Source organism: Paramisgurnus dabryanus, chromosome 24 (assembly GCF_030506205.2).
Source record: "Paramisgurnus dabryanus chromosome 24, PD_genome_1.1, whole genome shotgun sequence".
Lineage (NCBI taxonomy): Eukaryota > Metazoa > Chordata > Actinopteri > Cypriniformes > Cobitidae > Paramisgurnus > Paramisgurnus dabryanus.
The window spans coordinates 1707166-1722156 of record NC_133360.1 but is presented as its reverse complement, the minus strand read 5'-3'; the positions used below and the strand labels follow the sequence as shown (position 1 = coordinate 1722156).

Sequence of the window (14991 nt, the reverse complement as noted above, 5' to 3'; positions counted from 1 at the left end):
CACTTTGACACGCCCATTATAGCATTCTTGCGGCTTTCTGTTCACACAGAGGGTTACCTGCGTATCTTACTAGGTCCTCTTTCCGGCAACGATCTCAGAAGATTAACGGAACGAGTTTTTGTTCACACAGACGCTTGTCTGGCAATTTTACGGGTATTTTCTGGGACCAGAGGTCTGTGTGAATGGGGTTTTAGTATCCAACTGTGTGCTCAACCAAGTGATCAGATAATGTTTAGATAGATGTCTTTAATTATCATGAACCCTCTTTGATCTGTGTTGGTTCAAGAAGTCTCACATCTGCTCCCATACTACTATTAAGAAAGTATTACTTCAGGTTATATTATTGTATTGCTTGAACTGAGATTACCTTTTATGATTATCAAGCCTTTTAGAGGGATGAGCTTTATTCAACAGCTAAATTGGAGTGGAATCTTTGTCAAGGCTGACTATAAATTCTTACATTACCATTATTTTTAATAAACGATTCTGTTCCGGAACATTTTTTTGAAAGCCTTGCCCCTGAGTACTAATAAAGATGAAGTCTAAAGTCTAAGCCGGTTACTGTACATCTTTCTCTTTTAATGTTTTTTTTTTTGTTGCTTAAAATGACACCTTTGTGGTTTGTTTTTTCCAATAAGCAATGATATGATTGATATGATATGATATGATTCATCAACAGATTACTACCAGGTGTACTTTTAGTGACCTAAATGACACAAATGGCATGTCACTCACAATGCATAGTTCTGTTATTCTGTGTTGATACTATCATGTTTAGTATCATGTTGGTGTGCCGTAAGTTGCAAAAGGTTGAAAACCTGTCAGGATCCTGCCAAGGAGTTTTGTGTTTATATCTAGTCATGTAGGCAGGGTTCTGGCAGTCCCATGCTCTATGTGGAAGTTCATGGCCTTGATTATTAGGTCATGTGCCTCCGGTGTCTTGTCTTTTGTGCCCGCCCCCTCGTTCTCCTGCTGTTAATCATTACTTATTCCCATCACCTGTTCCCTCGTCGTTATCTTGTTTGGATTCCATATTTAATGTGATTGTGTCCTTTGTTCTGTGCAGGTTCATTTTGTATTGTCCGTGTGATCCAGTCGTGTCTGTTACAGTCAAGAAGTCTAGTCTAGTCTAGTCTAGTTTATCTGTCTAGTTGTCTAGAGTCTAGTTTAGTAGTGATGCAAAGTCCAATTCATTTCCGCGAACCGGCTCTTTTTTGACAGTTCGGCTCATTGAACCGGTTCAAAAAGCCAATTCACCAGTTCCTGACGTCATCAAGAAATGACATCACTACGCATTTATTTTCTAATTACTTGTATCAATGAAACATTCAAATAAAGTCGTTTGTGTCAACACATTAAAACATTGAAATAAAAAGTTGTTTTTGTGAAGGCATAGCTGATTTATTGCCTTCAATCACAAATTAGTAATGTATGTGATCACAGTTTCAATTGCGGATCGTAAAAGCCAGATACAACTGACCAGTTTTGACTAGCATACAACTTGAATAAGATTCCTAAAAGACACTGATGCACAATTGCGGATGTGTAAGTATAAAGAATAATTAAACTTTTAGTCTTTTAAACTCATTGGTCATCCTTAAACAACTACAATATGATTTGCATGCACAATACATCGTACTAAAACTAAGAATCTTCCGCAGTCCTCACCTCGGCAATCATCGACAAACTTCGTTTAGTTCTTTTTGAGTTCGACAAGCTATTTCGGCTGTTTGTCCTGCGTCATCAACCCGGAACCTATGCCCACAACTAAAGTTCGATTCAGTTTGATTTGTGAACCTGCTCGACCGGTTACTTGCTGAGAACTGGCTCAAAAGAATGATTCGTTCAAGAACCTAACATCATTATAGTTTAGTGTTTAGTCTTTGTCAAGCTCTTGTTTAATGTGTTTACCCCCTCGTGGGCTTTTGTTTTTGTGTCATATAATAAAGTGTTTTCTGTTAAACCCCAACATCCTTCTGCACTTGGGTTCTCTCTGCTGTTCCTGACAAAACCCCTGTTCTAGAGTACTAAAGTTCTTTTGTCAATGTCCATGTAAATTTAAAAAGTAAAGTTATTATTTAAAAAAACTTCACTCTTTCTGGTTGGGGGCCACTGCGAAAAGAACCCGGAAGACCTACTACTTCCGGCAAGATTTTGGAGTTTGCATCAATGGACACTGTTCGCAGCACACAACCATTAAATATCATATTTCATTAAGTAATAACAAACCACTAGTCTGCCAAATTAACCACTTTTTTCATAATTCTAAGCTTAAAAACAGCTTAACACTTCAAGTTCTATGTAGCCTATGTAGTTTTGGAAAAATTCTAAAAACATTAATCAGTAAAATGAAGGCCTATATAAAATATAGACTATAATACATGTATGTTATATAGAGTAAGGGTGTTTATTCAGGTTTAAATGCAAAAGAGAAATATCCAGAATTTAAAGAATTAAAAGCTACATACAACGCTATATAAAAGGAAGAAGAGATACAACAACAACAGCAGCATTTATTTGTATAGCACATTTAAAACAACACTTGTTGACCAAAGTGCTTTACAATTCACTATTACATAAAACAAGGAAGACAAAGCACATGACACATAAAATTCAATTTTCAGTAAAGATTTAAAACATTCCAGCGAGTTGCAGGCTCTAATATGAGACGGTAAGTTGTTCCAAAGGTGAGGGGCAGCCACTGAGAAAGCACGATCCCCTATAGTTTTTAGCCTGGATTTTGGGACACTCAATTTAAAACCAGAGGACGACCGCAACAATCTAGTAGGGTCATAGCATATCAACATGTCAGCAATATATTCAGGGGCGAGCCCGTGTAAACCTTTAAAAACCATTAGCAAGACTTTATATTGTACTCTAAATTCCACGGGCAGCCAATGCAGAGAAGCAAGCACCGGAGTGATTCTGTCATATTTCCTAGAACTAGTTAAAAGCCTAGCCGCTGCATTTTGAACTAATTGCAGACAGGACAGCAGCTTATTTGATAGGGCTTTCTGTGCTGCTGCCCCACGTCTATGGAATGCCCTCCCTGACACTCTGAGGGCGCCGCAATCCACTGACTGTTTTAAAAAAGGTCTTAAGACATTTCTTTTTAACAAGCTTTTAGTTCTCTTTAGAGGTATTTTTAACTGTTTCTTCTCATTTTTATTGTTTTTAACCTGTAGCACTTTGAGATCTGTGATGAAAAGTTCATTATAAATAAAATGTATTATTTATTATTATTTTGGCAGGCCCAAATATAAAGAATTACAATAATCAAGTCTGGAAGATATAAAAGCATGTATAACAGTCTCCAAATCCTTACAATTCAAAATACTCTTTAATTTGGCAATACCTCTAAGATGAAAAAACTGGCTTTCACCACCGCATTAATTCGTTTCTCAAATTTCAACTCTTGAGTCGAAGAGCACCCCAAGATTCCTCACTTGGAAGTGGACAAGGGACCAAGGTTAATTTTTTTACAAATTGAGCCTGTAGTGGCAAAAAGTCTTTGCTTGAATCTTCATAAGAAAAATACTCAAAAGACAAAAATTACTTTATTCACTCGAGCCAACAAAGTGAGACAATCAACACCCCTCAAAGAGGTGCTCAAAGATCATCTGTCCTTCAAACATCTGATTCCATCTTTATACAGTAAGATCAAACACTTCTTATCTGAGTTGACGTATACTCTTCTAATTGGTCTCGGTCTGCCACAATTAATTTATTTGTTTGATGTAGCAAAAGTGCAGCTAAATCCTTCCTCATATCTAAAATGATATATTCTGCTTATTGGTTCTCATGGCCTTGGCCTAGCTTGCACAGATACCTTATTATTAATATAGCAAAGTACAGCTGGTCTTCTCCTCAAATCTTAAAATGATGTACTCGGTTTATTATTTTGATTGGCCTTAGCTTTCCCTGACACAACTAACTTTTTGTTAATGTAGCAAAGTACAGCCGGACGACTTCACTAATCTAAAATGAAGTACTCTTGTTTGTCGGTTGTTTCGACCTTGTTTCTCATAATGATTGTGGCGAGAACAATCAGGGTATAGTCGCAGGATCGCACCTGGTCTCTTTTAATTAGGAAACTGAGAAAACGAAAGTTAACTAATCTAAAATGACGTACTCTTGTTTATCGGTCGTTTCAACATTTTCTCATAATAATCGTGGCAAGAACAATCGTGCCATAGTCACAGGATCGCACCTGGGCTCTTTTAATTATAAAAACGAAAGTTAACTGAGAAAACGAAAGTTTAATTGGGGGCCCTATCTTGCACCCGGCGCAATTGACTTTGTCAGTGACGCATGTATCATTCGTATTTTGCAGACGCACGTCGTCAAACTAGGGAATGAACTTGCGCTCCCTGGGCGGCTCAGCGCAAAAAAGAGACGTGTTTTCCGGCGCAAACCATCCCTGATGCTATTTTGCAGTTTCAAAAAACAATTGCACCACTGACCAGAAAAAAAATGTTTAAAGTCAGTGGCGCATTGCACGTTGTTCATTATGCTATTTTAAGGGCGCATGCTTGACCATAATGTATAGCGTGCACAACGCGCATACACTTTGCATCTAATCTACACAGATGCAACATTTATTTTTGCAAATCATAAATTGTTACACTTAAAAATATTAATTCACGAGATAAGGGGAATCATAGTGGTGAGCATTGTGGTGATAGTTTTTAATTATTGTGTGGCTGCGTTAAAAAATTCTCATGCAAATAACGATTAAAATATTTTCATGGGTTTATTGTGTGGCTGTATTACGTTTATTTTATGTAAATAATAATTAAAATGTTTTCATAAGAAACCTTAATATATATGAACTTGATTTGTAAGCGTACTTTGGGGTTGGACCTTGCTTGCGTCTCTTGGGTCCGATTTCAAAGCCCCCAAACCCTTTCAGCGGTGAGGGTGGACGCAGCGATGTCCTCTGCTGGCGTCAGGTCCTGAGGCAGATCCACCTCCCGTTACACGGCGTGCCCGATTTATGCTGGCAAGCTTGCGATTCCCCCGTCTCCTGACATCATTGTAGCGCTTAGCGCAACGTCCTGGGGATGCCAGCTGATGAGACAAGTGCGGCTATTTCCTCTCACGCCTGTTTAACCTACGCTGATTTGGGCGGGTTTCTCCTATCCCCATACAAAACAACTTCTCTGTCTTTGCTGCTCTTACAAGAACGTCGGTCTCCTCGGCTGTGAACCGCTCCTGGTGCGCGCCTGGTAAATCCATCATAATAATAGCAACCCGCCATGGAACTTGCGCCCTTGCGTTTAAAGGGAATGTTGGATAGCGTTCTGATTGGTTTATTTGACGTTACGCCCAAACCACACCTATGAATAATGAACCTACTTCAGACCAACCCCTTATTGATTTGCGCCCGGCGCAAGAGTTCTTTCTCACGCCGGGAAAATAGCAACAGCGCCCAAGATCCACCCACAAAGTCACTTGCGCGTTGCGCTTTGCACTTGCGTTTTAGATCATTAAAATAGGGCCCTGGGTATCTTATGGCCTTGTGTAGAAACAATAGGCCTTAGGCCTAATATAATATTAATACAGTATATGATCAGTAATGTACCCAACAAAAACTACTGTAAACCCAGGGGAAGCATGTATAAGGAGAAAAGAACAGGGCCAGGATATGAGCCCTGAGGAACCCCCGAGAGAACCGACTGGGCGGCTGATGTGGAATTTCCTAATTCCACAGCAAAAGTTCTTTCTTACAAATAAGATGAGAACTATTTTAAAGCATTCCCCTTGATCCTCCCCCAAGGACTTAAGTGGTCCAAGAGAATTCTATGGTCCACTGTGTCAAATGCTGCACTGAGGTCGAGCATTACCAGCACAACCCCCGCATCTACCGTCCTTAAAAGATCATTAGTCACTTTAAAAAGGATGGTTGCAGATTGGAGATTGGAACTTGTCATACAACCCATCATCATTTAAAGGGGCCATGGCATGAAAATCTGACTTTTTCCATGTTTAAGCTCCATAATTGGGTTCCCAGTGCTTTTATCAATCTAGAAAATGTGAAAAAGATCAACCCAGTAACTTAGTTTTGGTAAACAATTCTCTACTAGCACATGAAAAAATATGTCATTGAAATTTGTCTCTCCTTATGATGTCATAAGGAGCTCTTATCATAATAATACCGCCCCTTAATCTGCACTATCTAACCACAGCACTGCCATTTAGTGCAGAGAGAAAAAACAAGAGAGAAAATAATTGACAGCACAAATGAGTTTGAATTGCATCAAACCACCATCATTGCAATCAGTGTTTTGCACTTCATCAGCTCATTTGCATTTTAAAGGACACACCCAAAACGGCACATTTTTGCACACACCTACAAAGTGGCAATTTTAACATGCTATAATAAATTATCTATATGATATTTTGAGCTAAAACTTCACATATGCACTCTGGGGACACCAAAGATTTATTGAGCAATCTCTAAAAGATACAGTTGGAAGGCAAATAACAAAGTAAGGCTTGATCAAAAGTAGGAAGAGACAGGCAGTATTTAGAAAGTAGATTTTAAAACCTTAAAAAACAAAAAATAACTGTCAGCGCAAAGATAAATACACACGGACAACTGAAGCACTGCATGCAAGTCCAAAAGTTTAAATGCCTTTTTCAGGTTTTGTTCTATTTACAATTATTATGATACTCATAAACTTTATGTTTGAACAGGGTCATATTCTCAGGGTCTAAGCCCCCCATGCCCTCCAACCCTAGCATCGCTCCTGCAACAAACCTGAAAACCAATCACATGATCTATTAACACCTCTGATTCTTTCTGTTTTCTTACAGGATTGACAGCCACCCTGCAACAGCAAAGGTCCATAGGCACTGAATGCTGTATAACAAAAGTGAAGACTTCAAACACAGCTACACAACGTTTGACAGCTAAAAATCAATTGTTAAGCTGTAAAACAACTTTAAATGTAACAAATATTCATTTGTTTTTGTGTAAATACACAATAATGTCCTCACTATATAATGTGACATAATAGTTTGCTTTTCACAGTATGTATGTAGGGCTGCAATGGAACACAACATTAATCTTTTGAATCAGAAACAATAACTTCAAATTAACCTGCTAGTTTTTCAACTTTCAGATCTAGTGTCAAGTCTCGGGCTTAAATATGGATATCAGGACTGGTTTCCTGGGGCCTCATTAATATAAATAAAATATATAAAATATAAAATGTTATCAAAAATGCGTACGTGTGATTCATAAACTGAACGTACACTCTAAAAACAAATGGTGCTATATAGCACCAAAAGTGGTTCTTTGCTCGTAATCATAGAAGAACCGTTTTTGTGCCATATAGCACCGGTGAAGCACCTGTGTAGAACCACATAGTGCTATTTAGAACCATATGTGGTGCTATAGTGGTGCTATATGGCCCCCATATGGTTGTTCACCAGTGCTTCACCGGTGCTATATGGCACTAAAAACGGTTCTTCTATGATTACAAGCAAAGAACCACTTTTGGTGCTATATAGCACCGTTTTTTTTTAGAGTGTACGCGCAGGAAATGCACGTACCCCTTTCCTTCAGATGTGAAATTTATAAATCGCAAATAAACTATAACTTGTGCGCATCTGAGCAGTTTCAGACCTCTGCTTTTAAACGATGTCTAATTAATGTCATAGACATATAAAAGAGCGCTTGTCAATGTTTAAATTCAATTTCGAGCACTAAGAATGGCTTATATTGCCAAAAACCTGCAGCAAACGGACAAGCAAAAGTGCGTACGTCTGCTCAGACCCTGACGTGGCGCTAAGCACTTTTCCACGTCAAAGACAGTTTTTATAAATATGGACTTTGACGTGGATTTTTGCATACACACACTTTATGATTAAATCTGTGCGTACGCACGCTTTATAAATGTGGCCCCTGGTCAAGATTTAGATTAATCCAGGACTATGCCTGTATATAAGGGCATTTTTACAAAGTTTTTACAAGCTTTTCTGCTGTGCATCTGAGACAAAACAACGGCACTGATATCTTTTAAGATATGTCAATGCAGCTCAAACATGCATTTTAGTCTGAGACTAGATTTAAACCCTGTCTAGCAAACTGACCCTGGGTGCGGTCAGATAACCGCACTCATTTGTCCCCAGTGTTGCCATCCAGTGTTGATCTTAGGCCAAAAACTTACTTCAGTGTTATTGCGGTTCAGTTCCTGTGTGGGTCTGTTGTAACACTTTTAATTGTCATTTATTTCACATTCATTAACAAGAACTAAAAGATTATATAAATAAATTGGTGGTCAATTGTTACACTTTGAAATGATGGCTTATTTGGTTCTTGGGATTTCCCCAGACTGTGAACTATTTCATTTCATCAATATCCTGTAACTTGAATCTGCAACAGTTCAACATCTGATCCAATGTATTTTATTCTCATTCTGTGTGTTTTAATTATTTTTTGTCTTATTTTAGTTTTCTATGTTTTGTACCTTGTCTCATTTTTGTATTATGTTAAACATTAGATTTATTTAATGTTTATTCCTTAACAACTTATACTTGCTAGTATTTTTAGTATGTTAATGTAAACTGAGGTCAGTAATTCACTCTTGTGTTGTGTATATAAATGAGGATTAATGTTCTGCTGTATGTGTTGATGCCTTTATATTTGATCTTGCTAGTAAACAGAAGCAGTACTGCCATCTAGTGAAGAAACACTGGAATGAACAGCATGAACATTAAATAGTTAAATTAAAAAATCTTTAAACTGAAATTAAATCCACATCCACATGCTGAATAAGTTATCTGAAATAAAAGCAAGCTTGTGCTATAACTTTGTCTGTGGTTAAACACATCCGTCCTGCTTTCTATCTGTATATCAATCAATAAACACCATAAATCACTTGTAGTTTGCAATTTCTTGTTCTGTAATTTCCTTATTATAATGGAGTGTTAAAAATTTTAAATACTTATCTCACAGGGTTTAAATACTTTGAGCTTTTCTATGTGCATCTACAAAAACTCATTTATAAACAAAAACTAAGTGCATCAACGGGGGTAAAAAAAATAAAGCTCAAAGACAAGAGAGAGCCCTGGGTCACATAGCAGAACCATATATTTTAAAATAAATTTGGTTAAGAGAAGTATGAGGTTCTGCTGGGCCCCCTGCTAATCTCTATGTGGGAGTACAAGTTAGCCAGGGCACCCAGAAAACTAAGCAGCAAATCTATACATAATAATAATACAGGCAGGTGTTAGAAGTGATGCACACAGAGACAAAAACAGCAATCGGCATTAGTGCTGATTATTACACAGCTTTCTTGGCTAGTATCTAAAAGCGGTATCAAAACTCACTTTAGAGGTATTGTTAAGTTACAAGAACGGTGTTTTGGGATTTAAAAGTATTTATTTCTCAATAAAAGTAATAAAATATATGAGATAAAATGCCAAACTTTTCAGATATATACATAAATACGCATTTTCCGCCATCTTGAATTATTTTCTCCGACTCAACCACAGACCTACGTCACGCTGCCCCTTCGCTTTGTCGCATCACTCAGCATTTGCATAAAATAGCCTGCTTGTCTATTTTGGCCCCACCTTGCTCGTGTAGCGGCGAGCTCGTCGCTTGTCGCTGGCAAACGGCCACTCCCATTGAAAATGAATGGTAGCCTGTCGCTCTGTCTCTGTCTCTTGTAGCTAATGTGACTGGGGGGTAAGGCCGCAGACTTTAAAGGCAAGACTCTGTATTTGAATGCTCCAGCCCCCAAAGTCCACAAAGCAAACTGAAATAAGACAGTCCAGCCCATAGACCGGGTGTAGGCAAGTTCGGTCCTACAGAGCCGCAGTCCTGCATTGTTTAGTTCCAACCCTAATCAAACACACCTGAACAAGCTAATCAATGTCTTTAGGATTTAGACATCAGGTTAGATTATCAGTGCTTAGGCTAAAATATGCAGGACTGCGGCTCTCTAGGACCGAACTTGCCTACAGTACCCCTGCCATAGACAATATATATGTAGACGCCTCATAGACTGACGATGCCTATTGGTCCTGACGTATCAGCGTGGCCGCCATATTGGATGGGTCCCCAACACTGTAAAAAATAAAAAGTTGACTTAACTTAAATTTTCAAGGCAACTTGCTGAACAGCTTTTTTGAGTTTACTCAACTCTTGGATGATTTAGTTCAGCTAACTCAATTTACTGAGTGATGTCAACTTAAACTAACAAGTTGAACCAACTTAAACTGTTTAGGTTATAAGCAAATTTCTATGTTTACTCAACTAGTGACTTAGTTGGGTAAAGAGTAATTTAGTATATCCAAATTCAACTAATCTACATGTTTTGGATTGTGGGAGTGTACACAGAAAGGTCTCATAAACAAAGTCTTTGTCTGATTTAGCCTTTGCTTAAACCAGAGACCTTTTTGCTGTGAGGCAACAATGATGCACGCTAACTCACTGTGCTGTCCTCTACACTGATCACACTCTTCTCAATCATGGTAAAAATGAACAAACATCATTTTTTTTTTAAATTACTCTAAATCAGTGGTGTAGTCTAGATTTTTGTAGTGAGTATACTGTGATTTTTCCCTCTCACCCTTATGCTCACTCGTCCCAGCGCGACACCCCATAAGCACCACCACACTCACAGATGCATACAGTAAAGATATTCATGTAACTTAGAGCATTCTGAAAGTGTACTCATAAACACATAAACTGAATGTGTTATCAACATGTCAGTTTATTATAAGAAAAAAAAAGACTTTAGAGCCAATGGATTTACAGCTGGGGAAACTGGACTGATTTTTAGACTGGTTTAGTGTTAATTAACATCTAACTCAGGAACAAAAGTTACTTAACTGTTAATTAAAATTAAATAAACTGTTTACAATCTTCAATCCGTGGCAAACACATGCTTTGAAGGAGAAAAAAATATTCACTCTTTCAATAGATATTATCTGACAACTATATGTTTTTAATTAATACACATTTAAGATGACCATGAATTAACTATAATTTGCATAGTCATTGATATTAAAGCTTATTTTTTTGCATATAATATAAGCATTGTCTAAAAATGAAAATAGGCTTATACTTTATTATTATTACAAGACCATCCTTTAGCCTAAAATTTGCAAGTCTAAACTGAACATCAACGCAGACATGAATTTCCTCACAGAAGTTTAAGATCATAATACATCTTGTCAAGATGATCTTGAACGCAGATATATAAATAAACACAGAGAAGTTTAACACTGTGAAGCACAAGCAACATGCAGAGCAACTGAAGGCAGCTAAAAACCATCAGGATATTATCACGGGCTTATTTTATTGCATTTTGAGCCTTACCTCCAGATAAAGTAATAAACTGGACTGATGATTTAAATGTTGTACTCACATGTGCGTTGTAAGCTCTATGGATTTTATGTTGCAGCACTGCTTCACTCGTTCACTTCTCAGTGTCGCGTGAGCAGCTACACTGCAGGTTCGACTTCATTAGGCGCTAAGCAGACCTCTTGGTGATGTCAAAGTACCGCGAGAGCGATTCAAAGCAGATTTCTCCATGTGATAACTGGAGTCGCTCTCGCGGTGCTTCGCTGTCACTTCCCTGTGACGTCACACCAGCCTGCTCCCCAGTCACTTTCGCGTCACTATAGTAATTTGATTTCATAGAAATTCATACGCCGATCGGATCGCGCAGTTCGGCAGGAAGTATATAGCCTAATATGTATTTCAACCCGCTAAAGTGGCAAGTGTAGCATGCTAATGATCAATGCTTCACATCTATATTATGACTAAAAGTTTAAAAATATGTCACAAAACCATGCTGTTACGCATCCTCGCGCTATTTTTAGTGGGTATACGGAAATCCTTGACCATTTCTAGTGGGTATACGGCGTATACCTGCGTATCACGTAGACTACACCACTGCTCTAAATACAACATATAACTAACATTAACAACATAACAACATATCTTTTTTAGTAAATATTAACCAAAGAAGTGAACATGTCGCAATGCATGCTGGGAACAATTCCGACCATTGGTTTTTTTAATTGCTTGTTCAGATTACTCAGTTTGGCAAGTTGGGTGAACAAATTGGAGAAAAACTTATATATCTAAGTCCAGTCAACAAAATAATATTTGTTAGCTGAATGATTATGCTTTTTTCATTCGGTGAACACAAAATAATGAATTGACGCTCTTCAACAAAGAAATCTTTGTTCAAGTTACTTAATTTTCTTTGTTGAATGAACATTTTAAAGTTGGATTTTTTAATGCACCCTCTCCATTTATTTCACATTTATTAAAATTACTTTCTTACTTAGTATTTCTGTATTGTTTTTAGTAAAAATAGCTAAAAAATTTTAAATTAAGATGTATTTTCTTGATGAGCAAAATGACCTAAGAAAATAGGTATAGTTTTAAGACAAAAAACATAAAATTTAGGTAAATTAGTGCTTAAAACAAGCAAAAAAATCTGCCAATGGAATAAGAAATATTTTCTTGAATTAAGTGTTTATGAAAAAGTTAACTTATTTCAAGAAAATTGTTCTTATTCCATTGGAAGATGTTTTATGATGTTAGATGTTATGATAACATAATATTAAATATGGTACAATAACCAAAATTATTATTCAATCTTACTTTTGAAAGGTAATCCCATATGATCTGGAATCAATACTGTGCCCATTATTGCAACCTATAAGCATAGTTGCTCGATCTCCATTGACTCCGATGACTCTGGTGCTATCGTAGAGTAGAAGACCTAACCAATATGGTGGCGGCGCTGTATTACGTTCCAGGATGTCATGAGGATTCTACATAATACATATATAATGTCTAGGTCTAGGGGGAATTGTGTCACTTGCTGTTCCCGCCCACTACACTTGTCAGCAGGAATAGCTGAGACCAGACTTTAAAAAATAAATATGGAAACACACACACACACACACACACACACACACACACACACACACACACACACACACACACACACACACACACACACACACACACACACACACACACACACACACACACACACACATATATATGTAGAAATGACACCTTGATGCAAATTAAACTGTCCAACAGTATATAAAACCTACCTTATGTGGTGGAAGGCAGTTATGGGTGCCGGCCTGACCACGCCCCTCTAGGTAATCGCTTTCACTTGCGTTCTGGTTAGGATGAGTATATATAAAGGCTGAAGGTAAGGCGACCGGATGTCACGCTCAGCTGTTTGCATTTTTGTCAGTATTGCATTGCTGTCACATGAGAGGTATGTACTGGCGGTCATTATGCTTGGTCCTATTATTTGGTTTTAATCATTCTAATAGTTGTTTTCCGTTTAGTATAAGCTCTTGTGAAGTTGGTATCTGTACCGCAGCATTCTCTATTAGAGGATCGCAAACTTTTAGTCTCTGGTGATTTACGTGGCATTCCTTGAATCGGGAGATTGCAGGCTCAGCTGTGCTGCAGTTCCGATAGCTTGTTTCCACACAAAAGGTATGTACTGGCGTTTTTTTCATCCGTTCGGTTGTCTGGTTTTGCTCTTTTAATAGTTATGCTTTTTGCTCATTGTAGCTCTCTTAGGCTGGCATTTGTTGCCGTGGTGTCCTCGGCATCTGAGCATTACGAACGATTGGTTCATTTTGTATTAGGGAATCGCGGTGTAATTGAGGCGTGTGCTTTTGATCTGCGGCTTCTGTCACAAGTGGTTGATGGGGGCGACGGATTCGGCCGCGGAGTATATGCTGTGACCCATGCAGGCTGGTATGTTTAACCCACTCCTGTCCATTCAGCCTTCCTTAAGACATGTGACATTTTGCTAATGTTGTTTGTGTTTCAGGTGTTTGAGTTACCCGGCATCATGGCTTAAGGTCCTAACACTGCTGTTTTGCTTTTGTTTATTTTGGATTCTTTTGCGTAGTTTATTTCGTTTAGGTTAGTAATTGGTGTATTAGTTTATCTTTGTCCTTTTTTTTGTGTGATATTTAATCTTTTCTTGGTTTCTTTTCGTTTGCTCATTACAATTTATTGTTTGTTTTGCTTATTCATTGCAAGTTATTATTTGTTTTCGTTTGTTTATTCAGTGCAATTTATTTTCATTTGCTTATTGCAATTTATTATTTGTGTTCCTTTGTTTATTTATTACAATTTATTATTTGTCTTTTGCTTACTCATTGCAAGTTATTATTTGTTTTCGTTTGCTTATTCATTGCAATTTATTATTTTGGTTTGCTTATTGCAATTTACTAATTGTTGTCTTTTGTTTATCATTACAATTTATTATTTGTTTTTTTTGGTTATTCATTGCCATTTATTATTTGTCGTCTTGTGCTTAATTCTTTTGATTTGGGTAAATGTTGAGTGGTTTTCTTTGGAAGTGTTTGATTATTTTGTCTGTAACTTGGGGCCCTGAGGAAGGCAGACTAAGACTGAGCAGAATTAGCCTCCCCTAATGTGGTGTGAATTTGCAGTGAATCTGTTTAGGTGTTGCAGTGATTTGGTGCACGTGTGTATTATTATTATTATTATTATTATTATTATTATTATTATTATTATTATTACTTACAAGCTCTGTTTCTAGTCTGCCTCCTGGTTGTTATACCCCAGTTTCAGGCTTGTTCATTTTCTGTTTGATTAGTCCTTATTTCGTGTCAGTGGTGTGCCGTGATTTTGATGAGTGCCCCTTTTAGGCAAGATCTTTTTAACATTTCTACCTGAATAAAGCCTTATGAATCTTTTTAATACCAATTATCCACGTCTCTGAGTCCTCTTTTAGGGAGAGTGAACCTGTGGGCCTTTTCGGGTCCTTCCTGGAGGGGGAAAATACCAGTTGGCGTAGTCGTTGCTTTGGTAACCATTAGGATAATTACGTATGCAGATTATTTAGTTTTTTTCTCGCCCCTTTGGCGTATGTATCGCCACACTTAGAAATATACAAAATTAATATGCGACATGTACAATATTGCAGCAGTATTATTAATTCACAT

General features: G+C 37.5%; 1 protein-coding gene and 1 long non-coding RNA gene across 5 annotated transcripts in view; both read left to right on the top strand.

Annotated features, from left to right (window-relative positions):
* LOC135721109 (hemicentin-1-like) overlaps window positions 1–8889 on the top strand; it is a 41896-nt gene extending 33007 nt beyond the window's left edge. For both annotated transcript variants that reach the window (XM_065243259.2, XM_073813558.1), the window contains one exon: window positions 6820–8889. In XM_065243259.2, the coding sequence (XP_065099331.1) occupies window positions 6820–6825 (6 nt within the window). In that variant the 3' untranslated portion in view covers window positions 6826–8889. The remainder of the gene's footprint in view (window positions 1–6819) is intronic.
* Window positions 8890–13112: 4223 nt separating this feature from the next.
* Window positions 13113–14752, top strand: LOC135721305 (uncharacterized). 3 transcript variants are annotated; one of them, XR_010521478.1, is made up of 3 exons: window positions 13113–13274; window positions 13348–13501; window positions 13580–14752. It is a non-coding gene; the product is annotated as an uncharacterized lncRNA (long non-coding RNA). The 3 variants fall into 3 exon arrangements; XR_012335979.1 differs by having other exon boundaries at window positions 13348–13768; window positions 13845–14752; XR_012335978.1 differs by having other exon boundaries at window positions 13348–14752.
* The last annotated feature ends 239 nt before the right edge of the window (window positions 14753–14991 follow it).